Raw genomic sequence first — 27,442 nt, 5'->3', positions numbered from 1 at the left:
CCGGTCCTTACCCTAAGCATGCAACCTGCGCCTCCCCCACTTGCTGGTGGCAGACACGAGCATCTAGGCTATTTCTCTGCTGGGAGTTGTGCTTAAGGCACATATTCTGTGGGCTTTTTTTTTTCCCCCTCCCGGTTATGTTGCCCTCTGAGATTCCAGAACTACCCACAGACCCGCTGGTGAGAGGGTTTCCTGGTGTTTGGAAACTTCTCCTCCTTCACGACTCCCAACCTGGGACAGGTCTCCATCCCTAACAATTTTGTCTCTCTTTTTGTCTTTTATATTTTGTCCTACCTCCTTTTGAAGAGAATGGGCTGCCTTTCTGGGTGCCTGGAGTCCTCTGCCAGAGTTCAGAAGTTGTTTTGTAGAAGTTGCTCAGTATTCAAATGATTTTTTGATGAATTTATGGGGGAGAAAGTGGTCTCCCCATCCTACTCCTCTACCATCTTAGGACCGCCCCAGGTGTGTGATTACTTGTTAGACCATACTGAAGGCTCATGGAATAAAGAAAACCTTTAAAGCATTATACCTCTAAGAGGAAAGTCTGATTTAAAGCAAAGCCGTTCTGGTTATAAAATCTTTTTTCTTATCATAATCTCCCAAGATCATATGCCAAGTATTGAGATAATAAATAAGAAGATATGGTAAATCTCTCTTGTTTTATTCAAATGTTAGTTGTGAAAAACAGCATTATTTGGGCACATAGCCAAGGCCTGAAATCAACTCCTTACATTTTTGTCAGTTTCTCCCTGAAAATCTCTTCCCTAACCCTGATTATAACTCTAGAAGCCCTTCTTAAGTCTCTTTAACAAACCCAGCACTTGAGTGTTTCAATGTGTCCTGAATTCAACTATACTGGGAAATCCATCATGGTCTTTCGATCTATTTTTTTCAACCTTTCTCTAAGTCATTTTTAAATTTTTCAAAAGTTTTATTGACATATAGTTGCTTTACAGTGTGCATAGCTTCTAGTGTAAAGTGAATCAGCTATACCTATGCATAGATCCCCCCCCCTTTTTTTTTTTTGTATTTACTTCCCATTTAAGTCACCACAGAGCATTGACTAGAGTCCTCTGTGCATACAGTAGGTTCTCATAGGTTACCTATTCTTTGCTTAGTAATGAAAGTGTCTATGTGTCAATGTCAATCTCCCAGATCATCCACTCTGGACTCCTCCAACTCTATCCCTACTCACATCTCTACATTTCTTTCCTCTTTTCCTCTCCCCTCTCCCCCTCCTCTTTCTGCTGTCTCCTCCCCCTCATCTCCTTCTCTATGTTCTTGTTCTTTCACATAATCTCTCAGATTTTCTCTTCTTCTAGGACACGAGGAGCACTGTGGAGAAGATCTGCCAATTCCTGGGCAAGAAGCTAGAACCAGAAGAACTGAACTCAGTCCTCAAGAACAGTTCTTTCCAGGCCATGAAAGAAAACAATATGTCCAATTATTCCCTCCTGAAGGGTCAGTATTTTGAGGAGAATGGACAACTTTTGAGAAAAGGTAAAGAAAACATTCTGCCTTCAAAATGGATCAGACTATGTAGAGATTATTCTTGGCTTATAATAGGGCACTAACCATTGGGAGTAGAGAATGTTTGAATTTATCAATTTAAATTGCTCATCAGTTGAGATTATCTCTTGTGAGCCCTCATCAGGGCATCTCTTTTTAGCGTACTGATGTGGGCTGCAGGTGCTTGAGAAAGTTATTTATTTTAAGATTAATTTGTTTTGGTGTGGACCATTTTGAAGTGTTTATTGAACTTGTTACAATATTGTTTCTGTTTTATGTCTTGGTTATTTGGCTCCAAAATAAATAATGGCATGACCAAATAAATAATAAACAATTAAAAAAAACAGAAAAGAGTAGTTAGACATCTAATACAATAATGCAGGTGAGAAATGATGTTGGCTTGGATGGAGGTGGTAGAAATAGAAGTTGTGAAAAGTAACTAGACACTGGTTATTACAGACCCCATGGACATCTGTCCAGGAGATTCTCCAGGCAAGAATACTGGAGTGGGTTGCCGTGCCTCCTCCAGGGGATCTTCCCAACCCAGGGACTGAACCTGGGTCTCCTGCATTGCAGGCAGATTCTTGACTGTTTGAGCCACAGGGAAGATCTGTTATAGAAAATATAGCAGTGTTATTGGTGATGAATTTCATTCAGGATGAGAGAAGAGAAGGCAGGAAATTGTTCCAAGCAGGCCAATGTGTAAATGAGTATGACCATTAGGCATATGAGAACAACAAACCATTAGTCATTCTGCTATATTAACTGGAATTTCTATGTCAAGCAGACAGAAGGAAATAAATCGAGGGCTTCCCTGATGGTTTAGTGGTTAAGAATCTGCCTGCCAAAGCAGGGGACACAGGTTCAATTAGTTGCCCATGCACCACAGCTGCTGAGGCCAAGCTCTAGAGCACATGCCTGGCAATAAGAGGAGCCCGTGTGCTGAGACTAGAGAGTAGCGCGTGCTCACTGCAACTGGAGAAAGCCGATGCACAGCAACAAAGACTCAGCACAGCCACAAATAAATAAATTTTTTAAAATATATAAAATAAAACAGATAAGAATGTGTTGTGTACTACTTAATAGCAATAAATTAAAAGAAATAGATCTAGAATACCTGTAGTCTTCTAGAGTCTTGAGACTTGAGACTAAGTCCTAGATCTGGTGTGAGTCTCTATTTTATGTTTCTCAGGCGTGACTGGGGACTGGAGAAATTACTTCACGGTGGCCCAAGCTGAAACCTTTGATAAACTATTCCAGGAGAAGATGGCAGACCTTCCTCAAGATCTGTTCCTGTGGAAACAATGATGTAAAACTTCTGGATCTTATATGGACAATGATAATTGCTGTCCTGTCCTCATATATGTGAATGACTGGGAGTAATTGCATAAAACCTGTTATTTCATCCTGGTGCTTCAATTGATCCAATTTCTGCATCTTTGAGGACCTGACTATTAAAATTATCAGGGTACCCCTATATCGCTTCTTGGTATCCCAGCTTTCAAAAAATGTTTCTAGTGTTTCATTTCATTCACACAGAGTGGTCAAGAAATAACATAAGAATCATTGTTATTGTTGTTCAGTCACTGAACTGTGTCCGACACTTTGTGACCCCATGAACTACAGCATGCCAGGGTCCTCTGTTACCGACTTTCTGCGAGTTGGCTCAAATGCATGTCCATTGAGTCTGTGATGCAATCTAACCATCTCATCCTCTGATGCCCCTTTCTCCTTTTGCCCTCAATCTTTCCCAGCAGCAGAGTGTTTTCCAACAATCAGCTCTTCACATCAGGTGGTCAAAGTATTGGAGCTTCAATTCAGTATCAGTCTTCTAATGAGTATTCAGAGCTGATTTCCTTAGGATTGACTGGATTGATCTCCTTCTGTCCAAGGGACTCTCAAGAGTCTTCTGCAGCACAGAAGCACCACAATTTGAAAATATCAATTATTTTGGGCTCAGCCTTCTTTATGGTCCAACTCTGACATCCGTAGAGTCAAAACTATGGTGTTTCTAGTAGTCCTATATGGATATGGTAGAGAAGCCCTGGATGGTCTTAATTTTACTGACTGAAGCCCACCAGGAAATGACAGAAACCTAGATGTTTCTTTAATTACTTCTGGAGTCAGTATTTCAGAAGCGGGCATTCTTCCTTTTGCTTGTTGTGTGACTGTGGGAAGCCTTGAATCCTAGAGTCCTCCACTGGGTAATAGAAGGTGGGACCCATAAAATAACAATTGCTATTACAGATTTTCAGTGTGGCCAAAAAGAGAAGTCTCTCAGACCAACCACGAAAACCTGGAAGCGTTTCATAAATTCTCAGTATGTTAATGATGAAATGTCAAATAAGAACTGGATCCTGCTGTGTAGTTAAGTATTTAAATTCACCCCCATACCTGTGAGTCTAAAGCAAGTTCTTGACTCTTATGCTTAGAAAGAGAGATTTCAGGGACTTCCCTAGTGGTCCAGTGGTTAAAACTCTGTGCTTCCAATGCAGGGTGTGTGGGTTTGATCCCTACACAGGGAACTAAGATCCCACAGGCTACACAGAGTGGCAAAAAAAAAAAAATAGATTTCTTAAAAAAGTAGGTTGCTATTAAAAAAAAAGTGTGAGAGATTTAAATCCATGGTATCCCAATTTCCCTCTAGCTTATTGTCACTACACCTATGTACTTAGTTTTTATTTTGATTTTTTAAGGGCTTCCCTGAAATCTCAGTTGGTAAAGAACTGCCCTGTAATGCAGGAGAACCCTGTTCAATTCCTGGGTCAGGAAGATCCCCTGGAAAAGGAATAGGCCACCCACTCCTATTCTGGCCTAGAGAATTCCAAGGACTTTGTAGCCCATGGGGTTGCAAAGAGCTGGACATGACTGAGCAACTTTTTTATTTTTAATTATCTTCAAACTTAGGGGAATCTTGCAAGCAATACACACAAAATTCTTGTGTATAATTCACACAGATTTACCAACACTAACCTTTTATAACATTTACTAGGTTATGCTCTCATTTCTTTCACTCTAATATACAATGTAAACTTTTTTAGCCATTTGAGAGTAAGTTACAGAAATCCTTTCCTTTTATCCTTCAAAACTTCAGTGTATGGGGCTTCTCTGGTTGCTCAGTGGTTAAGAATCCAGCTGTCAATGCAGGAGACATGGGTTCCTCTCTGGTCTGCAAAGATCCCACATGTCACAGAGCAACTAAGCCCGTGCATCACGACTATTGAGCCTGTGCTCCAGAGCCCGGGAGCCACAACAACTGAAGCCCTCGGGCCCTAGAGCCCGTGCTCCGCAACAAGAGAAGCCACAGCAAGGAGAAACCTGCTCACTGCAACTAGAGAAAAAGCCTGGGCAGCAACTAAGACCCAGCAGAGTTAAAAATAAATAAATACAATTATTTTTAAAAAGCTTTATATTTTCTAAGATCAAAAATATTTCACTTATAATCACACAAAAATGATAGAAATCAGAGAGGTTTGTATTGATGCAATGCTATTATCTAATCCACAGTGTGTATTCAAATGTGGTCAACTGTCCCATTAATAAAATAATAGCATTTTCTGTGGTCTAGAAGTCAATCCAGGATTTAGTTTACATTCTCCTCTATCTGGAACATATCCTCAGCTTTTTTTTTTTTTTTAAATAACATTTTGATAATTTAAATGGTGCCAGACAATAGTTTTAGAGAAGATCCTCAATAAGAGTTTACACAATATGTTCTCATTAATACCTTCACATCTAGACTTCATGTTTTAAATATGCTGACATAAAAAGGAAGGAAGGTAAGGACTTCCCTGGCAGTCCAGTGGTTAAGACTCTGAGCTTCCAAAGCAAGGGATATGGGTTCAATCTCTGATCAGAGAACTAAGATCCCACATGCCATGCTGCTGCTGCTGAATCGCTTCAGTCGCGCATGGCCAAAAAAATTAGAAAAAAAAAAAAAAAGACGGGGTGAGTACATTTACCATGGGGAAATCTAACAAACATTACTTCTGCCAGGTGATCAAAGTCAACTTCAACAATGAGATGTCATGTTGACAGTAAATACCCTTCAAATGTTGTGACTGTACTAGTATTTTACCTCCATGATCTTCTCTCCAAAACCCAGAAACGCAGTCTAATTAGGAGAAAAACACTGGGCGCACCCCAAGAGAGGGACCTTCTCCAAAATACCTGACCAGTAATCCTCAAAACTGTCAAAGTCATCAAAGACAAGGAAAGTCTGAGAAACCGTCACAGCTAAGAGAGACCTAAGGAGACATGAAGACCCAACATAATGTAGCATCTGGGGTGGGATCTTGGGCCAGAGAAAGGATATTAGGTAAACACTAAAGAAGTCTGAATAAAGTATGGACTGTGAGAATTCTTTAAAATTTTCCTATGTATCTAAAAGTGTTGAAAAAATAACAAAGCTTATTTAATATATATATTTTTAGGACTTCCCTGGTGGTCCAGTGGTTAGGATTCTGCCTGCCAATGCAAGGGACACAGGTTCAATACCTGGTCCGGGAAGTTTCCACATGCCATGGCACAACTTAACCCCTGTGCCACATATTCAGCCCAGCTGCCTAGACCCCCGGCTTGGCAAAAAGAGAGTAACCCCTGTTTGCTGCAGCTAGAAAAAGCCCACACACAGCAATGAAGACCTAATCCAGCCAATATATAAATAATTCTTAAAAATATTCATCTTTAATCCACCACATGTCTACACCCTCCATCTTGTTACCAAACTCCTGGTTCCCTCCCATGAAGTCAAACTCAGGTCACACCAGAATGTTCTCTGAATGACTTCACGGTTGCCCAATATTATCAATCTTGTGACCCTCTCTTTTTATGGACAGGAACACTCATCAACGACCTGGGAGAGATTAATGATTGTTCCATGCTGACTATACAACGGATCTCCCAGTCCAATAGTGACTACGGCTAAAAGGCTCATGAGAGATAGAAAGAGCTCATCGTCATGACAGAAAAGTTTCTGTGGTTTGAAGGGATACCCTTCCCAAGTGTGGATTACTCACCTGAACTCCTGAGAGAGGTACAGGAGAGTTTTCTTATTAAAGATGAAGATGTCTTACTGCTGACTTTCCCCAAATCAGGTAAGGAAGCAGGATCAGATACTGACAGGCTGTGGCTGTGGCCCTCATTCATTCAGTAGACAGGTGGAATGCTTTCTGTATGCTGACAATGCATTAGGGGAATAGAAGTGTGCACTGATACCACTGATGTCCAGAGAAAAGGGTCGAGCCAGGCAGTTACACAGTCAGCTGAGTGCTCAGAGAGGGTAATCAAAGGCATTGGAGGAAACCATGGGAATGAAGCATAAGGCAGATTTGGCTGTTTGTAGAGAGGAGTGGAAGAAGATGGACAGTGAAGTCTGTGGAGGAAATGGGCTGCTGTTGTTTAGTCGCCCAGTCCTGTCCGCCTCATTGTGGAACCTCATGAACTGTAGCCCACCAGGCTCCTCTGTCCATGGGATTCTTCAAGTAAAAATACTGGAGAGGGCTGCCATCTCCTTCTCCAGGGGATCTTCCTGACCCAGGGACTGAATCCTAATCTCTTCTGTCTCCTGCGTTGGCTGGTGGATTCTTTACCACTGAGCCATCAGGGAAGCCCTAGAAGAAGTAGGAGGCTGCTGCTGCTAAGTCGCTTCAGTCGTGTCCAACTCTGTGCGACCCCATAGACAGCAGCCCACCAGGCTCCCCCATCCCTGGGATTCTCCAGGCAAGAACACTGAAGTGGCTTGCCATTTTCTTCTCCAATGCGTGAAAGTGAAAAGTGAAAGTGAAGTCGCTCAGTTGCGTCCGACCAACTCTTCACAACCCCATGGACTGCAGCCTACCAGGCTCCTCCGTCCATGGGATTTTCCAGGCAAGAGTACTGAAGTGGGGTGCCATTGCCTTCTCCAGAATAAGTAGGGGAGGGAGGTAATTCTGTGAGATGATGTAATAGTTAATTAGCTCGATAGTGGTAGTCTTTTCACAATGTGACATGTAACAAACGAACACGAACACCTTAAATATTCACATTCTTTTTAAAATAGAATTTAGCTTCTTGCTTTTATTATTACTATATGTTGGGGTCCAGCCCCAGCAGGATCCTAGGGTACCCTCAGGAAAGACAGTGTCAGCGAGAGAGAGATGACACGGGTCTTATAATGGATTGAAACCTGATAGTCTGGGGTTGAACGATAAGAGAATAAAGGAGAAAGAATAAAGAGAAGAGAAAGAGGCTGATCTTCTTTGATTAACACAGAAAGCCAATAAAGCTCCTGTGTTCCAAGGAGTCATCCTGAAAGAAGAACAGAGAGAGAAAAGGAGGGAAGAGGAAAAAAAGAATGACACGGGGAGACCAAGCTTCGGTGAGCGAGGCCCATAACTTTATTTTTAAAAAGAACTTTTATATCTTGACTTGTACATAGAGGGAAATGAAAGATGCAAAGTCATACCGAGTCAACCCAAACATTACCTCTGTTTTGTCTTTATCAAAACCAGGATTTTTTTGTGTGTGTGTATCTTTTTTATAAACAGTGTTATGTACAATATCTTTTGGCCTTGGAGGCCTGTGGACATTTTATGACCCTTTTTTGATAAAGCCTGTTCAACCAGAAAACTTATTTTTTTTGAAGTGGTTTTTTTTGTATTTGTAACCTATGTCAGCCTCAGAAAGTGTTAAACAGAGTTACATTTTCACAGAGCAAAGGTCATAACAAAGAAAGAACCAATTAGCTCAAAGGTCTGATGTGGTTCATTCTAAGGCTGTTGTTTGTTTTTTTTACATTTCAACTATGTTAACTAATGTACTCCCAGGTGTACAATGGATAAGGGATATGGGAACTTGGCAGCAAGCATTGGCTCAACAATGAAACCCTTTACCAGTACTATCTATTTTAATAATTTTTTATCTCTTAAAGGACTCTATGTTTATTAGGACTTTTAGAATGTTTTGGCTTCTCATGTCTTTTAAGGTTGGGGAGTTGTGAACAATCATGTGTGTTAATTGCAAGAATATGGATAAACCTGTCAGGCAAGCTAGAATGTCAACAGAGGGGTTTGAATTGAAATATTTTTATCATGTCTATTAACTGAAGTCCTAAGTTGATTTTTTTCAGAGGAAGGTGGTCGGGGATAGCCCCCTGTTAATGTCAGAAGAGGTGGTGAAAAGCATAATATAATAAACAGTAGATAGATTTTGGTTTTGGGGTAGATGTTCGAGCAGATTTAGGGGGTCCCTTGAGGCCTGATCTGCCTTTGCCTGTCAGGTCTCTTCTGCATGACCTTTGTCATGGGTGGGATCTCCCGTGGTGGCTCTCAGCATCTCCTCCTTTTTTATTTTTTAAGACAGCCAGATGTAATTTAGTCGTGAGTTTTTGAGTGTTTTGTTGAAGAGTTTTGACAATATAAGGAAGAATAATTATGAGAAGCAGAATTAGAATGGCCACAGCAGCATAGCTAAAAATAGTAGACAGAATTTTTTTTTTTAAATAAAGTTAGAAAATGTATGGAAAAAGTCATTTGTTGTTTTTGTGGCAGTAAAGTCTAATCGGGAGTGTTTCATGGTCTTTATCTGATTGTGAAGTTTTTTAAAATCTAAACTAATATTGGAACTATTTTATATTTCTGAAATGTGGTTTTTAATTTTTTTTTAGTTATAATCTGTCTCGTTTATTTTTAGGGGTGTTATACAAATCTACCGGTAGTCAGCATGACAGGACAGTGTCTATCTCACCTTTAAAGCCTGTATATATGTAATATATATGTATATATGTAATATATACATATTAATATGTATTATTGTTTTTTTAAGGCATCTACCTCTATTTTTAATTTTTTATTTATAATTTTTTGTGTTGTCAGTGTTAAAGAGACATTTTTAGACACAGTATTAACATATTGAGCAGTATGTACTTGTTGAGTCAATGATATTGTCGCCACAGTAACAGAAGTAATTGTAGTTATTAAAGCTGATATTTTTAAGATAAGTAAGCCCACAAACCTTCGTTATCGTATTAAATCTTGTAGTTGTTGTAACACAGCAAGACCATAGTTATACCAATAAATCACAGTCACAGGCACCATGAGACAGGGTGGACATTGTGATATTATAAAGGAGCAAACATTATGTTGAGAGGTCAAACAAGATGAGAGCATACATTGTTTGCTGCTGCTGCTGCTAAGTCGCTTCAGTCGTGTCCGACTCTGTGCGACCCCATAGATGGCAGCCCACCAGGCTCCCCGGTCCCTGGGATTCTCTAGGCAACAACAGTGGAGTGGGTTGCCATGTCCTTCTCCAATGCATGAAAGTGGAAAAATAAAGTGAAGTCAGTCAGTCATGTCCGACTCCTAGCGACCCCATGGACTGCAGCCCACCAGGCCCCTCCGTCCATGGGATTTTCCAGGCAAGAGTACTGGAGTGGGTTGCCATTGCCTTCTCCGATACATTGTTTACAAGATATTATGTTAGGTCTACCTCTTTTTTATTGACTGCTTTGGCCCTGATCACTGTACCTGTATTGTAAAACGCCTGTTGTGGGTGTACCGGGGAGCAGCCGCAGGCATCGACCCGGGGGAGCAGTGTCCCCAGCAGCCGGAGGCAGAACGCGAGCGGCAGGCTGTGGGCCGCGGCGTCTATGGCGGGCGGAGGAGCAGGGGTCGGGGACTCGGGCTAGCCGCCACCTGGGCTCGGGGCGCTCTCCTCTCGCCGGACGGAGCGGCGTTGGTCTGGACGGCACTCTGTGGGCGTGGTTTTTTTTTTTGGTCTTCACTCGCGGCACAAACTTTTTTGGCTCCAGGTCGCTGGGTGTAGCGAGGAGGGTGTGGGGCGCGGCTGGCGGCGCTCCAGGATCTAAATTGGCGAATCTGTGTCTTGAGGAAAAACACAAACATATCTTCTCTCACAAGTTAGCAACAAACACATCTGGCCGGGGTATGAAATTTATACCTTAAACCAGCTGTATTTTGATGGAGAATTTTGTGAGAATTTTTGGCCTTTATTAATTTGTACAGTTTTGGTAGGCGGTGAGATCAAAACTTTAATTTTTTCAATATAATTAGAACTTATTATACCAGGCACCACCGAAATTTTTTGAAAAGAAAGCGAGCTACGCTTCAGCACAAATTTTACAATGTCCTCAGGTAGGGGGCCAGCCACTCCCGTTGGAATTGGAGTAACTGGCACGTCAGGGGTTAATATTGGTGTCAAGTCTCGTTACCGTTTTGCTTTTTTTTTAGTCTGGGTGAGGCACCCCTGAGGGGTTTTTTTTTAAGGAGCACATTTTATATATTGTGTACGCATCTGTTTTAAAAGTTTTTTTGTTTAAAAAACTTTTTATCTTTTTTTATCTTGTCTCTTTTTTTCCAGTCTCACCTGTTGTCTCTGTGTCTCTGGCGTTTGAATCTCTTGTCTTTTTCAGTCTCTCTCTCACTTTTTTTTTTTTTTTTGCAGCACCCCCACCCCGCATATCACTTTTTTTTTCAGTCTTTTCTGTTTTTCTCTAGTTTTTTTCTGGGACTCACAGAGTTTTTTTTTTTAAGTCTCTATCTCTCTCTTTTTTTTCCTGCTGTCTCACCCCATCTCTCTCTCCCCCTTATAATCTCTTTTTCGTTTTTCTTTTTTTTCTTTTTCTTTCTTTCTTTTCTTTCTTTCTTTCTTTTGTGTGTGTGTGTGTGGCCCTCTACGACTGTTGTTTTTTTCTTTTTTGGGTTTTGTGTTTTTTTTTGTAAACTTGTCGGCCACTCACAGGTACAATCTTAACCGTCCTGCATTATAATCTCAAATTATTTACCCTTTAGATTTATGAGCAGGATTTAAAGCGTCTCTAATCATGTTTTATAAAGAAAACGTATCAGTGGGGACTTTTTTTGGGGGCCATGTAAAGTGTAATAAATTTTTAAAGGTTTGGGTAGAGGCAGAGGGAGCTCGCCAGGGTGCTCAGGCACAGCGGACACTGTTTTTGTTTAAATGTAAAAAAGGATTGAACATTAGTTTTCTTAACCTTAATTCCTCTTTTGTCTAACAGTTTTAAGATTACTTGTATAAAGAGTTTTTGTTTTTTAGTTTTAGAGTTACCTATGTCAGAAAATTTATTATCTTGTTTACTTCTGTTAGTGCGAAAAGATTCCACTACCCACTCCTTCTCACCCTACCTATCTTATGTAGAGGGGTCTGCAGCACCCTGAGTGGGGTCCTAGCCGTCCCAAAAAACTGAACAATGGGGAGACTTATCTTCGGGGCCCCTCGTTGGGCACCACTTGTCGGGGTCCAGCCCCGGCAGGATCCTAGGGTACCCTCAGGAAAGATGGCGTCGGTGAGAGAGAGATGACACGGGCCTTATAATGGATTGAAACCTGATAGTCCGGGGTCAAACGATAAGAGAATAAAGGAGAAAGAATAAAGAGAAGAGAAAGACACTTGATCTTCTTTGATTAACACAGAAAGCCAATAAAGCTTCTGTGTTCCAAGGAGTCATCCTGAAAGAAGAACAGAGAGAGAAAAGGAGGCAAAAGGAAAAAAAGAATGACACCGGGAGACCAAGCTTCGGTGAGCGAGGCCCATAACTTTATTTTTAAAAGGAACTTTTATATCTTGACTTGTACATAGAGGGAAATGAAAGATGCAAAGTCATACCGAGTCAACCCAAACATTACCTCTGTTTTGTCTTTGTCAAAACCAGGATTTTTTTGTATATCTTTTTTATAAACAGTGTTGTGTACAATATCTTTTGGCCTTGGAGGCCTGTGGACATTTTATGACCTTTTTTTGATAAAGCCTGTTCAACCAGAAAACTTATTTTTTTTGAAGTGGTTTTTTTTTTTTATATTTGTAATCTATGTCAGCCTCAGAAAGTGTTAAACAGAGTTACATTTTCACAGAGCAAAGGTCCAATGGGTCATAACAAAGAAAGAACCAATTAGCTCAAAGGTCTGATGTGGTTAATTCTAAGGTTACATTTCAACTATGTTAACTAATGTACTCCCAGGTGTACAATGGATAAGGGATATGGGAACTTGGCAGCAAGCATTGGCTCAACAATGAAACCCTTTACCAGTACTATCTATTTTAATAATTTTTTATCTCTTAAAGGACTCTATGTTTATTAGGACTATTAGAATGTTTTGGCTTCTCATGTCTTTTAAGGCTGGGGAGTTGTGAACAATCATGTGTGTTAATTGCAAGAATATGGATAAACCTGTCAGGCAAGCTAGAATGTCAACAGAGGGGTTTGAATTGAAATATTTTTATCATGTCTATTAACTAAAGTCCTAAATTGATTTTTTTCGGAGAAAGGTGGTCGGGGATAGCCCCCTGTTAATGTCAGAAGAGTTGGTGAAAAACATAATATAATAAACAGTAGACAGATTTTGGTTTGGGGGTAGATGTTCGAGCAGATTTAGGGGGTCCCTTGAGGCCTGATCCGCCTTTGCCTGTCAGGTCTCTTCTGCATGACCTTTGTCATGGGTGGGATCTCCCATGGTGGCTCTCAGCAACTATTGGTTTATTTTGGACTGTGTTACGTTTTCATTGCTCTGTGGGCCTTCTCTAGTTGCAGTGTGAGGGCTTCTCTAGAGGTAACTTCTCTTGTTGTGGAGCCTGGGTTCTAGGGTTTCAGTAGTTGTGACTCATAGCTCAGTAGTTACAGCGCAGGGGCAGTTGCCCCACTGCCTGTGGGATCTTCCCAGGTCAGGGATCGAACCCATTTCTCCTGCATTGGCAGGCGGATTCTTTACCACTGAGCCCCAGGGATGCCCTATTTCTGCTTTATATGAAAGAGACAATAAGCTCCCTGCTAGCAGAAACAAGCATTATTTGTATAATATAATGGAGCAATGGAGAGTTTAGTCTTGCCAGATTGCCCCTACTATTTTTGAACTGAGGGTGTTAAATATATACGTCTTTAATTTGTTAGCAATAAGTCAATAAAATAAAGTGGGAGGCCTTGGGTGGGGAATAAAATATAACTACCTCAGCCAAAAAGCAAAGTAGAAGAAATGACATCTAAATTGAGATCAAAAAGAGTGAACGCAGGGCTTCGCTGTTTGATCCCTGGTCAGGGAAGATTCCACATTCTGTGGTGCAACTCAGCCTGTACACCGCAGCTACTGAGCCGTGCTCTAGGGCCCACAAGCCACAACTGCTGAAGCCCATGTGCCCAGAGCCTGTGCTTCACAAGAAAAGAAGCCACTGCAATGAGAAGGCTTCTCAGTAGCCCCTGCTCACTGCAAGAAAGCCCATGTGCAGCAATGAAGACTCAGCACAGCCTTAAATAATACAATAAATAAATCACTTTTTTTTAGAAAAAGGAACGAATTAGCAGCAGGAAAATAAAATGTTTTTCTTTCTTCAAAAAAGAGTGCATGTGAAATTATTTCATGAAAAGAGATATTTTCCAGGACTTCCCTGATGGTCCAGTGGGTAACAATCTGCCTGCCAATGCAGGGGACATGGGTTCAACCCCTGGTCCAGGAAGATCCTCCATGCTGTGGAGCAATTATGCCCATGTGCCACAACCACCGTAGCCTGCCGGTCTAGAGCCCATGCTCTGCAACAGGAGAAGTCACTGCAATGAGAAGCCCGAGCATCACAACTAGAGAGTCGCCCCCTGCTCACCCCAGCTGGAGAAAACCCAAGTACAGCAAGACCCAGCCAAAAATAAATGCATAAATAAATATAACTTTTCAAAAAGGAGAGATTTTCCAGTAAAGGTATCAGCATGGATAGTGATCAGGAATTGGAAAAGAACTTGATAAATTTACTGAACTGAAAGGATGTGGATCATATATCTATGAGGGGTGGGGTCATAGAGGGACTGTGATTGGGCAAGAAGCAAGGCTGAAGTCATCAGAAGTGCTGTGGTAATGATGAGCCAAGGGCAATGGGAATCTGTTCAAAGGCCAAGAGCAATGGGAACATGTTCAAAGGATTTAAGCAAATAGCCAAAGCATAGAAGCAACCCAAAGGTCCATTGACAGATGAATGGGTAAACATAAATTACTATCCACATATTGAGAATATTATTCAGCCTTAGAAAGGAATGGAGCTCTGACACTTGCTACAACACGGATAAACTATGAAGACATAGTATGTATGGAGTGAAGTGAAAGTTTTAGTCACCCAGTTGTGTCTGATTCTTCGTGATCCCATAGACTCTAGCCCTTCAGGCTCCTCTGTCCATGGAATTCTCCAGGCAAGAATGCTGTAGTTTGTAGCCATTCCCTTCTCCAGCGGATCTTCCCGACCCAGGGATCGAACCCGGGTCTTCTGCATTGCAGGCAGATATTTTATCATCTGAGCCACCAAGCTCTGCATGGTATGTATGACTCCACTTAAATGAGGTATCAGAAACAAAAAGTGGAATGGTTGCCAGGAAGGAGAAGAAAATAGGAAGTTGTTACTTAATGGGCAAGAGGTTCAGCTGTGCAAGATGGAAAAGTTCTGCAGATTGTTTGCATAACCATGTAAATATACTTAACCCTACAGAGCTGTACAGGGGTGCCTGGTGGCTCAGTGGTAAAGAGTCCGCCTGCCTATGCAGGAGACGTGGGTATGATCCCTGGGTCGGGAAGATCCCCTGGAGAAGGAAATGGCAACCCACTCCAGTATTCTTTTTTTTCTTTATTGTTTAAAATTAATTTATTTAGTTTAATTGAAGGCTGATTACTTTACAATACTGTGGTGGTTTTGCCATGCATTCACATGAATCAGCCATGGGTGTACATGTGTTCCCCATCCTGAGCACCCCCCTTTCCACCTCCCTCCCAGTCCCATCCCTCTAGGTCATCCCAGTGCACCAGCCCTGAGCACCCTGTCTCATGCATCAACCCTGGACTGTCAATCTATTTCACGTATGTTAATATACATGTTTCAATGCTATTCTCTCAAATCATTCCACCCTTGCCTTCTCCCACAGAGTCCAAAAGTCTGTTCTTTACATCTGTGTCTCTTTTGCTATCTGGTATATAGGGTCATCGTTATCATCTTTCTAAATTCCATATATATGCGTTAATGTACTGTATTGGTGTTTTTCTTTCTAACTTACTTCACTCTGTATAATAGACTCCAGTTTCATCCACCTCACTAGAACTGATTCAAATGCATTCTATTTAATAGCTGCCACTCCAGTATTCTTGCCTGGAAAATCCCATGGACAGAGGAGCCTGGAGTGCTACAGTCCATGGGGTTGCAAAAGGAGTTGGATATAACTGAGTGGCTAAACAACAACTGAACTGTAATTTAAAGATGGTTAAGATGGCACCTTTTATGATCTGTATACCTTATGAGAATTTTTTAGAGTCAGATTAAAATGACTGATCATGGTTTTCCTTTCTTTATCTAGGAACGAACTGGTTGATTGAAACTGTCTGCCTGATTTACTCCAAGGGGGATCCCAAGTGGGTCCAATCTGAGCCCATTTGGGACCGCTCCCCCTGGGTAGAGACTAAGCATGGGTATGAATTACTAAAGGAGAAGGAAGGCCCACGTCTCATCAGTTCTCACCTCCCCATCCAACTCTTCCCCAAGTCTTTCTTCAAATCCAAGGCCAAGGTCAGTGTACAGCGGTCAAGACAGTCTTCATCAGGGCTTCCCCGGTGGGCCAGTGGTGCTCTGTTGTTTAAGTCATGTCCAACTCTTTTCAACCCCATGGACTGTAACCCACCAGGCTCCTCGTCCCTGAGATTCTCCAGGCAAGAATACTGGAGTGGGTTGCCATGCCCTCCTCCGGGGGATCTTCCAAAGCCAGGGATCGAAGCTGCATCTCCTGTGTCTCCTACATTGCAAATGGATTATTTACTGTTGAGCCAGCAGGAAAGCCCCAATGCAGGGGACACAAGTTCAGTCCCTGGTCGGGGAAGCTCTGCATGCCATGGGGTGCAGCCAAAAAACAAAAATATAAAATAAAGATAGGCTTGAGCAATGCTTGTTAAACTTTAATTTGCCTAGGAATCTCTTGGAGATCTGATTGAAATGCAGTTGTATTCAGTAGGTATGGGGTAGGACCTGGGAGTCTATATTTGATGGTAACACAACCATACTGGAATACAAATGTGTAGACCATTCTGTAGGTATGCTAGCCAGGTGTAAGCCAGAGACCAGGGGAAACAATAATGCCAAAATCTTAGAAAACCACATTTAAAGTTGAACTAGGATTTATAACTGTATCATACCCTGAATAATCCTCCTTTGTTGCTCTAAAAAATAATAATAATAATTAGCCAGTCTTAATTAAATAAATACCTCCTGCCATTTATGTAGAAGCACCAGAAAGTTGCTCATTTGAGAAGCAGCATGCTTACATCAATGCCTAAATTCAGGGTGGTTACTCTGCCTTCATGAGTGGTTTTTCTCACCCCTCTGTGTTCCTATATCCAACTGGTACTTTGGTTTGTTTGTTTGGCTGTATCACACAGCAGGTGGGATCCTATTTCACTGACTAGGGATCAAACCCACACCCCCTGCAGTGGAAGCACAGAATCTTAACCACTGGACCACCAGGGAATTCTTTGGCTTTTTCTCCATTTTTATGAAAATCAAGAAGGTTGGGGAAAAAAAGGTTAGAAAATGACTTGATTTTTCATTATCCTATTTTTCTCTTTCAGGTGATCTACCTTGTCCGAAATCCCAGAGATGTGTTTGTGTCTGGTTATTTTTTCTGGAAGAGTGCAAAATTTGTTAAGAGACCACAGTCACTGGAACAATACTTTGAATGGTTCATCCAAGGAAACGGTGAGTGAATGTAAAATATGAAAGCTAGGGGTTGCCAGAGTCTTTCATCAGACCTCTTTTTTTTTTTTTTCTTTTAAACACAACCTGACATCTCTACATCTTCCCAAGCCATGAGTATCTCCATCACCACTGGAAGCCAGATTTTCTAAATCCACATACTGACTTGTAGAGCAGCAGAACCTCAACCAGCCTTTTTGCCCCATCAGAAACTATCCTAGCTATTTTCTGAGTCTTCAGGATCTGTCTAATATTAGCACCGAGCACTCATGTTCTTTCCTCTACTCTCCTAATCTATGACTTTCTGAAAGTCAGCTTTCATTGGCTTTCTGGACAATATAATCCTGACTTTTCACCATTTTTCAGATTCATCTTCTTTATTCCTTTATTTATGTATTTTTGGCCACATTGGGCCTTCATGGCTGCACGGGCTTTTCTCTGGTTGCTGAGAGTGAGGGCTACTCTTCATTGCAGCACACGGGCTTCTCATTGCAGTGGCTTCTCCCGTTGTGGAGCTGGGGCTCTAGGGTGCTCAAACTTCAGTAGTTGTGGCACGTGGGCTGAGTAATTGCAACTCCCGAGATGAAGATCAAACATCCCAGACCCAGCCCAGACAAGCAAATAAATATTTTTTTAAAAAAGAAAGAAAGGCTCAGACATGGTAGTGTTAGTCGCTCAGCCGTGTCCAACTCTTTGCGACCCCATGGACTGTAGCCTGCTGGGCTCCTCTGGCCATAGAATTCTCCAGGCAAGAAAACTGGAGTGGGTTGCCAAGCAGCTAACAGCAACTCCACCCATTAGCTGACGATTGGATTAAAGGTTTACTGAGAGAGGCTCTGTCCACCAGAGCAAGACACAAACAGAGAGGAACAATACACTGGAAGGAATCAGTAGCAGAATAACTGAGGCAGAAGAATGAATAAGTGACCTGGAGGACAGAACGGTGGAAATCACTGCCACGGAACAGACTATAGAAAAAAGAATGAAAAAAAGAAAATGAAGACAGCCGAAGAAGCCTCTGGGACAACATTAAAGGCACCAACATTTGCATTATAGGGGTCCCAGAAGAAAAAGAGAGAAAGGACCCAAGAAAATAGTTAAAGAGATAATAGCTGAAAACTTCATAAATAGTCAACCAAGTCCAGGAAGCTCAGAGAGTTCCAGCAGGATAAACCCAAAGAGGAACCCACTGAGACACAGAGTAATCAAGCTGACAAAAATTAAGGACAAAGATCAAATATTAAAAGCAACAAGGGAAAATGACAAATGACATATAAGGGAGAGCCCATCAGGTTTATCAGCTGATCTCTCAACAGAAACTCTACAAGCCAGAAGGGAATGGCACGATATATTTAAAGTGATGAAAGGGAAGAACTGACTACCAAGAACACTCTACCCAACGTGACTCTCATTCAGATTTGATGGAGAAATCAAAAGCTTTCCAGACAAGCAAAAGTTAAGAGAATTCAGCACCACCAAACCAACTTTACAACAAATGCTAAAGGAACTTTTCTAGGCAGGAAACACAAGAGAAGGGAAAGACCTAAACCAAATACACCTGAAACAATTAAGAAAATGGTAATAGGATCATACATATCAATAATTAACTTACATGTAAATGGGTTAAATGCACCAACCAAAAGATATAGACTGACTGATCGGAGGAAAACGTGCATATATACACTTCCACTTACCACATCACTCTACTTAACCACCCCAATTGTACATAATTATTTTATATGGTTGAGTTAATCACATTTCCATTATGGGTTGCAATTTTAATTGTCTTTTACTTTTTGTCTGGCTATTGATTGTGAAAAACTAATAAATATCTTTTATTATTGTGATTATGTAACTATTAGTCACTTAACACCATTGCATCATGATTGATTAACAAAATAATAGAATTCTATATCACCAAAACTACCATTTAATAGAAAAACCTGTCATCACTTTTTAAAATCAAGATACATATTAGAATTATCTTGAAATTTTCTGAAAAATACAAATGCCCAAGTTTTGCCTTTTTTGTCCAAAGCTCCAGATATGTTTCTAATAAGCAACCATGTTTAAAAACAACTGGATTTTATGCTGATCTTTTATCTAGCTTGTTTCACTTTTTCTATTTCATATTCGGTGATCCCATTTCATTTAGTTTATGTTTTCCAATTTTTCCATCTCTTCCTTTTTTTTGATGTTCTTTCCCAAGCCTTTGTCAAGCATAGTAGAAAAGCTTTCATATACATCAGATCAGATCAGTCACTCAGTCGTGTCCGACTCTTTGCAACCCCATGAATCGCAGCACACCAGGCCTCCCTGTCCATCACCAACTCCTAGAGTTCACTGAGACTCACGTCCATCGAGTCGGTGATACCATCCAGCCATCTCATCCTCTGTCGTCCCCTTCTCCTCCTACCCCCAATCCCTCCCAGCATCAGAGTCTTTTCCAATGAGTCAACTCTTTGCATGAGGTGGCCAAAGTACTGGAGTTTCAGCTTTAGCATCATTCCTTCCAAAGAAATCCCAGGGCTGATCTCCTTCAGAATGGATTGGTTGGATCTCCTTGCAGTCCAAGGGACTCTCAAGAGTCTTCTCCAACACCACAGTTCAAAAGCGTCAATTCTTGGGCGCTCAGCCTACTTCACAGTCCAACTCTCACATCCATACATGACCACAGGACAAACCAAGTGAACTAGCCTTGTCTTATTTTATTTGGTTTCTAAATTTTTTGTTTATTTATTTTTGGCTATGCTTGATCTTCATTGCTTTGCTCGGGCTTTAGCTGTGGTGAGAGGGGCTGCTCTCTAGTTGCAGTGTGTGAGCTTCTCATTGCGGTGGCTTGTCTTTGTTGTGGAGCATGGTATCTAGGTGTGTGGGCTTTGGTAGTCATGGTGCATGGCCTCAGTTGCTCCAGGTCATGGGGAATCTTCCTGGTCCAGGGATCAAACCCTCATCCCCTGCACTGGCAGGCCGATTCTTATCCACTGCGCCACCGGGGAAGTCCTAGGCTTTTTAAAGGGCTAATGCCTGATACTGGATACTAGTTACAACAAGCATAAATGTGCCCTACATTGTGCTAGCAATTATGTCCACAGAGGGAACATATATATGGATCCTGTTTTCATTCCGTGTGTCATCTACTCACTCTTCCTACCTCTTCTGTATGCAGTGCCATTTGGATCGTGGTTCGACCACATTCGGGGCTGGATGTCCATGAGAGACAAGGAGAACTTCCTGGTACTGAGTTATGAAGAGATGAAATGGGTAAAAATTGCTCTTATAATCAGCAGACTCTTTCTCATCTTCACGCCCTCTAACTTCCCTCCCTTCTTTAGCCTGTGCATGGTCATTAGACTTGAGAACTTAGCCATCTGGTCCTCATTGCCCTGCTTCTGGTCAAACGCCATGCTCTCTTTCATCACGTCTTCTTCATCTCACCTTACAACATCCAAGAACTGACTCATTGGAAAAGACCCTGATGCTGGGAAAGATTGAAGGCAGGAGGAGAAGGGGATGACAGAGGATGAGATGGTTGGATGGCATCACCGACTCGATGGACATGAGTCTGAGCAAGCTCCGGGAGTTGGTGATGGACAGGGAAGCCTGGCATGCTGCAGTCCATGGGGTCTCAAAGAGTTGGACATGATTGAGTGACTGAACTGAACTGAACAATATCTAAAGGGCTTTTTCCATCTATTGAGGCAGAGTATAGTGGTTTGTGCTCACACTGGTCACTGGTTCTATCATTTCTAGAGGTATATCCCTTGGTGCTGCTGATAACCTAGTAGTGAGAGGGGTCTGAGAAAGAAGATGGGAACGCGTAGAAGCAAGCTGGGTTCCAGAGACGTGTTCAGCTGTCTGACATCCCAGATGACATCCCAGTATGTACCCCAGATGGTAGGGGAAAACTTAAGTCGTAAAATCAATCAGTATGATTACTCTAAGGCCAAGTACTGAACTGAGCAGTGATAGGCAGGAAAAGCGGGCATATGAAACTCAAAACCGATAAAGGTGATGAAATCACAGAGAGAAGAACTTTAACCCTTAGTGGTATCTTGGAGAAAAGAAAAATAACACAAACACTGGCTTTTGCTTCTATCTGAGAAACATTACTTTCCATCATCTTCCAGCTACTTCTATTTAATCCTCTATGGCGTCCACACGAATTTCCTTTTTACCAAGGAGTCTTTTGTAAATAACAATTTACCCCAGTAAATTGTTTTCTTTTCTCTCTCTCTTTTTTTTTTTCCTGGGGGAGGGGATGATTTTTGTTTGCTTGTTCGGTGTTGCTTTTTTCCTTTTTCCTTCTTTTTTTGATGTTCTTTTGTTCTTTTATGTTTTGCTGCTGTGTGTTCTCTTGTTAGATCATAGTGAAGGCTCACGGAATAAAGAAAAAAAATCAAAGCATTTTAGCTCTAAGAGAAAAGTCTCAGATTCAAAGCAAAGACTTTCTGGTTATAAAACCCATTTTCTTATAACCTCCCAGCATCGTGGGCCAGGAACTAATTATTGAGATAATAAATAAGAAGACATGGTAAAGCTCTCTTGTGTTATTCAAATGTTAGTTGTGAAAAACAGCATTATTTGGGCACATAGCCAACGCTTGAAATCAATTCCTTAAATTTTTGTCAAATTCTCCCAGAAACTCTCCTGCCTAATCCTGCTCATAATTGTCTAGAAGCCCTTCTAAAGTCTCTTTGGAAAAGAGTCCCTTTGGAAAACCATTAAGGTGTCCTGAATTCAACTATACTGGGAAATCCATCATGGTCCTTCCATCTTTTTTTTCCCAATTGTTCTCTAAGTCATTTTTTGTTTGTTTACTTTATTTCTTAAAATTTTTAGCTCAGTGGTAAAGAATTTGCCTGCCAGTGCAGAAGCCCCAGGAGACACACATTCAATCCCTGAGTTGGGAAGATGCCCTAGAGGAGGAAATGGTAACCCACTGCAAGGCTCTTGCCTGGAAAATCCTGTGGACAGAGGAGTCTGGCAGGCTACAGTCCATGGGGTCACAGAGAATCGGACACACCTGAGCACACATGCACACTCGCTTTACAATGCTTGCTGTACAGCAAAGTGAATCAGCTAAGCGTTTACATATGTCCCCTTTGGGGATTTTCTTCCCATTTAGGTCACCACAGAGCATTGGCTGGAGTCCTCTGTACCCTACAGTAGGTTCTCATAGGTTACCTAGTCTTTACTTGGTATCGACAGTGTCTATGTGTCAATGTCAATCTCTCAATCTCTCTGGACACCCCCAACTCTATCCCTACTCACATCTCTACATTTCTTTCCTCTTTTCCTCTCCCCTCTCCCCCTCCTCTTTCTGCTGTCTCCTCCCCCTCATCTCCTTCTCTATGTTCTTGCTCTTTCACATAATCTCTCAGATTTTCTCTTCTTCTAGGACACGAGGAGCACTGTGGAGAAGATCTGCCAATTCCTGGGCAAGAAGCTAGAACCAGAAGAACTGAACTCAGTCCTCAAAAACAATTCTTTCCAAGTCATGAAAGAAAACAATATGTCCAATTTTTCCCTCCTGAAGGGTCAGTATTTAGAGGAAAATGGACTTCTTTTGAGGAAAGGTAAAAGAAAACATGCCTTTAAAATGGATCAAAAAATGTAGAAGTTATTCTTATGCTTACAACAGGGCACTAACCGTTGGGAGTAGGGACTGTTTGAATTTATCAACTTATATTGCTCATCACTTGAAAACGTCTCTTGTGAGCCCTTATGAGGGCGTCTCTTTTTATAGTACTAAGGTGGGCTGCAGGCGCTTGGAGAAAGGTTTTCAGGTATAGCATGGTGATCAGTCCTATATGCAAGGCCGTTCAAACTCTCTCTCTCTCTCAGAATTTAACACGGAAGATATCTCTTCTGCAAACAGTAACCAGGTTAATCCACTATTCTTGCTAACTCGCTAGCTGTGACTGACCCAGAAAATAAGGACAGGATTGGGAAAGTTCATGTTTGTGTTACTGCTGGTGATTGAACATAGAGAAATATCCTCAACAACAACACAAACGTATGAAGAATAGCTCAATTGGAGAAAGGAAAGAGGAAAGACTTTTCACGTAGCTGAGAGCCTGTCTTGTTATCAGACATTATAAAGCCTGCTGTGATGAGAAATTAATCATGTCCATATCCTTGAACTCAAGATGAATGAACAGAATATACAGCATAGAGGGGAGGAGCCTGTTTTCCCAGAATCCTAGAGTTCAAATAGATCGAGGATATGATTCATGCAAGGAAGAAATGAAATGGACTTCCGTGGTGGTCCAGTGGCCAATACTCTGTCTCCCAATGCAGGGTGCCAGGGTTCCTTCCCTGGTCAGGCAACTAGATCCCACATGCTGCAACCAAGACTTCAAACGCCACAGCTAAAAACCCTGCATGTGACAACAAAGATCAAAGATCTCGAGTGCCACAACTAAGACATGGCACAGTCAAATAAATAAACACAAATAAACAATTTTTTAAAAACCAGAAAGACCAGTTAGATTTCTAATACAATAATCCAGGTGAGAAATGATGTTAACTTGGATGTAGGTGGTAGAAATAGAGGTTGCGAAAAGTGGCTAAATACTGGTTATATCAGAAAATAGAACTGCATTATTGCCGACAAATTATACACTGGGAGAGAAGAGAACAAGGGAAATTGTTTCAAGCAGGCAGAAGTCTAAATGGGTATGACTGCCAGGCAGTAAAAAGCAACAAACCATTGGTCATTCTGCTTTATTAGCTATGATTTCCATGTCAAGCAGACAGAAGAAATAGATCCAGGGCTTCCTTGGTGGTTCAGGCGTTAAGAATCAGCCTCTAGCGCGGGGGACAGAGGGTACAATCCCACATGCCTTGGACAACTGAGTCCATGCACTCTGAGCTCCTGATCCACAAGAGAAGCCACTGCAGGAGAAGTCCTAGCACACCTGGAGAGTAGCCCCCAGCTGCCGCAACTAGAGAAAGCCAGTAAGAGCCACAGTGACCCAGCGCAGCCATAAATAAATAGATAAATAATTTTTAAAAGGTGTAAGAATGTATCGTGTACTACTTAATAGCAATACACTTTTAAAAAGAAAAGCAATGGATCCAGGAAGACGGGTAGTGGCGTCTTGAGACCAAACCCTAGATCTGATCGGAGTCTCTATTTTTATGTTTATCAGGTGTGACTGGGGACTGGAAAAATTACTTCACGGTGGCCCAAGCTGAAATCTTTGATAAACTATTCCAGGAGAAGATGGCAGACCTTCCTCAAGAGCTGTTCGCGTGGGAATAATGCTCTAAATCTTCCGGATCTTATATGGATATTGATAGTTGTTCTTCTGCCCTTATACATGTGAGTGACTGAGGGTAATTGCATAAAACCTATTATTTCATCGTGGTGTTTTGAATGATCAAATCTCTGCATTTGACAACTTGACTGTTAAAATTCATCAAGGTACCCCCTAATTCCCTTTGTGGCATCCGACTTTTTAAAAATGTTTATCGTGTTTCATTTCATTCCTATAGAGTGGTAAAGAAATAATATAACGATTACCCCCCAATTATGTCAATTTTTAAATAAAACTGAGAAATAAAGTTACAAAGCAGATAAGGCGCCTTCTCTTTCCATTGCCTGTATCTCTACAATTTACTATTATGATGACCTTGAAGTATATAATTTCCAACCAGGCATTATTATCTTAGTATGTGGTGTTTGACCATAAACAATATATTGAATTTATAGAGGCTTTTTAAACCTAGAAAAATGGCGTCCTGCATAATGCATTCATCAACTTGCCTTTCAACTCAGTATTTTCTGTTTGGGGGTCACTGCGTGTTGAGTGTATAACTCATTCATTATTAGGTACTGAGATTTATAATTTAGTCACCTATCTTCCCTCAGATTAATTTGGATATCTTCCCTGCCGATTTCTCCCGATTTAAAACATGGCTTTAGCCTCACGTACAGCCTAACCTTGAAGAATGTTAGATAAATGGATTTTTAAAATGTGATATATACAAACAGAGGGATATTATTACTGAGTCTTAAAGAAGAAAGACGGTCTGTGAAATACGGATGAACTCGAAGGGCATTCATATTAGTGAAATAAGTCAGACAGAGGAACAAATAGTGCGTGATTCCACTTACATAAGGAACATAGAAGAGTCAGACTCAGAAAAAGAAAGCAGAATGGTGGTTGCCAAGGGCTGGGGGAGGGGACATGGGCAGCTGTACTCATCAGGTACTGTCTCAGTCATACAAGACACAAGTAAGTCTAGAGACTTACTCTACAGTGTTGTGCCTATAGTTAACAATACTGGGTTGTGCATTTAACAGTTTGTTAGAGGACGTCCCTGGTGGTCCAGTGGTTAAAAATCCGCCTGCCAACACAGGGGACACAGGTTCAATTCCTGGTCTGGGAACTAAGATCCCACATGCCGCAGGGCAGCTAAGCCCATGCTCCGCAACTACTGAGCCTGTGCTCCGGAGCCCGGGAGCCACAACTACTGAAGCCCTCAGGCTCTAGAGGCCACGCTCCACAGCAAGAGAAGCCACTGTAATGAGAACCCCACACACGGCAACTAGAGAAGTGCCCACGCAGCAACAAAGACCCCGCACAGCCAAAAAAAAAAATAGATAAAATTAGTTAAAAAAACTTTTTAATCAATCAGTATACTTCACCATACCCACAAACTAAAGTAAGAAAATCACATAAGTGTATCAACTGATGCAGAAAAATCATTTAATAAAATTCAATATATATCCTTTTCTTCTAATGTTTGAGAACCAGCAGTTTTTTATTTTATTTTATTAGATTTTTGGCCTTACTGTGCAGCATGCAGGATCCCCCCACTGGGATCAAACCTGCAGTGAAAGCACCAAGTCCCAACCACTAGACAGCCAGGGAAGTCCTCCAGTACAGATCTTTTTACCTCCTTGAGTAGGTTTATTCCCAAATATTTTATTCTTTTGCTACAATTGTAAATGGATTGTTGGCTTGATTTCTCTTTCTGATAGTTTGGTGTTAGTGTATAGAAATACAACAGATTTCTGTATGTTAATTTTGTATCGTTCAGCTTCACCACATTCATTCATGAGTTCTAGTGGGTTTTTGTTGGCACCTTTAAGATTTTCTTTGTACAGAATCATGTCCTCTGCTAACACGGACAGTTTTACTTCTTCCTTTCCATTTAGATTCCTTTCATTTCAGTGTGGGGCTTCCCCAGTGGCTCAGATGGTAAAGAGTCTGCCTGCAATTAGGAGACCTGGGTTCAATCCCTGGGTAGGGGAGACCCCCTGGAGAAGGACATGGCAACCTGCTTCGGTATGCTTGCCTAGAGAATTCCATGGACAGAGGAGCCTGGTGGGCTACAGTCCACGGAGTGGGAAAGAGCCAGACGCGACTGAGTGACTGGCACTTCCACTATTTCACTGTGGGTGAAGCCAGGTCCTGGGACTTGGGTTAGCCTACGGGCAGGCAGAGCTGGGTCCTGGGGCCTGGTGGCAGCCCAGGGGTTGCAGAGCAGGTGTAGGGCCAGTGGTGGGTGGGGCCAGTTCTGTCACAGTTAGCTGAAGGGCCTGGGGTGTCTCCATGTTGTGTTGACCTGCTAGCAGATAGGACCTGGGCCCAGCAGTCCCCGGAGAAAGATGTGGCCTGCTAGTGGGTGGGCCTGGTCTGCAGACTGCGGGCCTGCAGTCTCTTCGCTCCTGCCTGCCCCCCTGGTGGGTGGAGCTGTGCTAGAGGCTCTTGTTGTAGTTCAGTTGCTCAGTCATGTGGGAAATTTTCAAGACCTGCCAACCGGAAGTTACCACCTCCCTTCTTCCTGAGCTGAATGGGAATTCCAGATGCTTCCATCGTCGTGGATGGTGAGGACACAGCCTGAGATTGTGGAGGGAGGTGGAATAGAGCCCGGGAGAGCTTGCTAGGGGGTGGCAAAGATTCCTGGATTCAGAAGTGGGTGGGGGGATCCCTCGGAGCACCACCCTCCCTCCCCCATGCCCAGAGTGAGTCTGAATCTTATCTCCCACTTCTGTCCCTGAATGCTCACAGGGACTTCCTCCACCTGGGCTCCTTCTCCTGGAATAAACAGAAGATTAGACTCCTCCCTGCCCTCCCCTACAATGTCAGGGATTGAGTGGGGTGGGGTTCCAGGGAGTTGTGTGTGTACATCCCCACCAGGGTCTGTTGGACAATCAAGAGGGTTCTCGTTACACCCTGGCATTCTGTCTTCCCCTCCCCTG

At 42.0% G+C, this 27,442-nt stretch overlaps 2 protein-coding genes and 1 long non-coding RNA gene across 5 annotated transcripts in view; 2 read left to right on the top strand and 1 right to left on the bottom strand.

Annotated features, from left to right (window-relative positions):
• Positions 1 to 3,473, top strand: part of LOC133230856 (sulfotransferase 2A1-like) — a 30,603-nt gene extending 27,130 nt beyond the window's left edge. Inside the window, exons 5-6 of one of the 2 annotated variants that reach the window (XM_061388836.1) lie at positions 1,323 to 1,500; positions 2,702 to 3,473. In XM_061388836.1, coding sequence (XP_061244820.1) covers positions 1,323 to 1,500; positions 2,702 to 2,817 — 294 coding nt within the window. In that variant the 3' untranslated portion in view covers positions 2,818 to 3,473. The remainder of the gene's footprint in view (positions 1 to 1,322; positions 1,501 to 2,701) is intronic. The other variant, XM_061388837.1, reaches the window with a different exon arrangement.
• LOC133230858 (uncharacterized) lies at positions 1,495 to 12,272 on the bottom strand. The gene is made up of 3 exons (XR_009730982.1): positions 10,014 to 12,272; positions 2,627 to 2,802; positions 1,495 to 2,119 (listed from the first exon to the last, which is right to left on the bottom strand). It is a non-coding gene; the product is annotated as an uncharacterized LOC133230858 (long non-coding RNA).
• LOC133230855 (sulfotransferase 2A1-like) lies at positions 6,277 to 24,811 on the top strand. Of its 2 annotated transcripts, XM_061388834.1 has the most exons (7): positions 6,356 to 6,605; positions 7,790 to 7,867; positions 15,839 to 16,047; positions 17,100 to 17,226; positions 20,393 to 20,487; positions 22,625 to 22,802; positions 24,381 to 24,811. In XM_061388834.1, the coding sequence occupies exons 1-7, from the start codon at positions 6,470 to 6,472 to the stop codon at positions 24,491 to 24,493; spliced, it is 936 nt and encodes a 311-aa protein (XP_061244818.1). In that variant the 5' UTR covers positions 6,356 to 6,469; the 3' UTR covers positions 24,494 to 24,811. The 2 variants fall into 2 exon arrangements, with proteins under 2 accessions (XP_061244819.1, XP_061244818.1); XM_061388835.1 differs by lacking the exon at positions 7,790 to 7,867 and having other exon boundaries at positions 6,277 to 6,605.
• The last annotated feature ends 2,631 nt before the right edge of the window (positions 24,812 to 27,442 follow it).

The sequence above is a fragment of the Bos javanicus genome, chromosome 18 (assembly GCF_032452875.1).
Source record: "Bos javanicus breed banteng chromosome 18, ARS-OSU_banteng_1.0, whole genome shotgun sequence".
Taxonomy (NCBI): Eukaryota; Metazoa; Chordata; class Mammalia; order Artiodactyla; family Bovidae; genus Bos; species Bos javanicus.
Note: the sequence above shows the minus strand (reverse complement) of the source record. Positions and strands in the feature narration are given on the sequence as shown.

Bases quoted from the DNA above. Each gene is read 5' to 3' on its own strand.
- LOC133230855 (XM_061388834.1), top strand. From the start codon at position 6,470: ATGACAGAAAAGTTTCTGTGGTTTGAAGGGATACCCTTCCCAAGTGTG. The intron at 6,606-7,789 runs GTAAGGAAGCAG...CTGTGTTCCAAG, and splicing joins GCTGACTTTCCCCAAATCAG to GAGTCATCCTGAAAGAAGAA. The intron at 20,488-22,624 runs GTAAAAATTGCT...CTCTTCTTCTAG, and splicing joins GTTATGAAGAGATGAAATGG to GACACGAGGAGCACTGTGGA.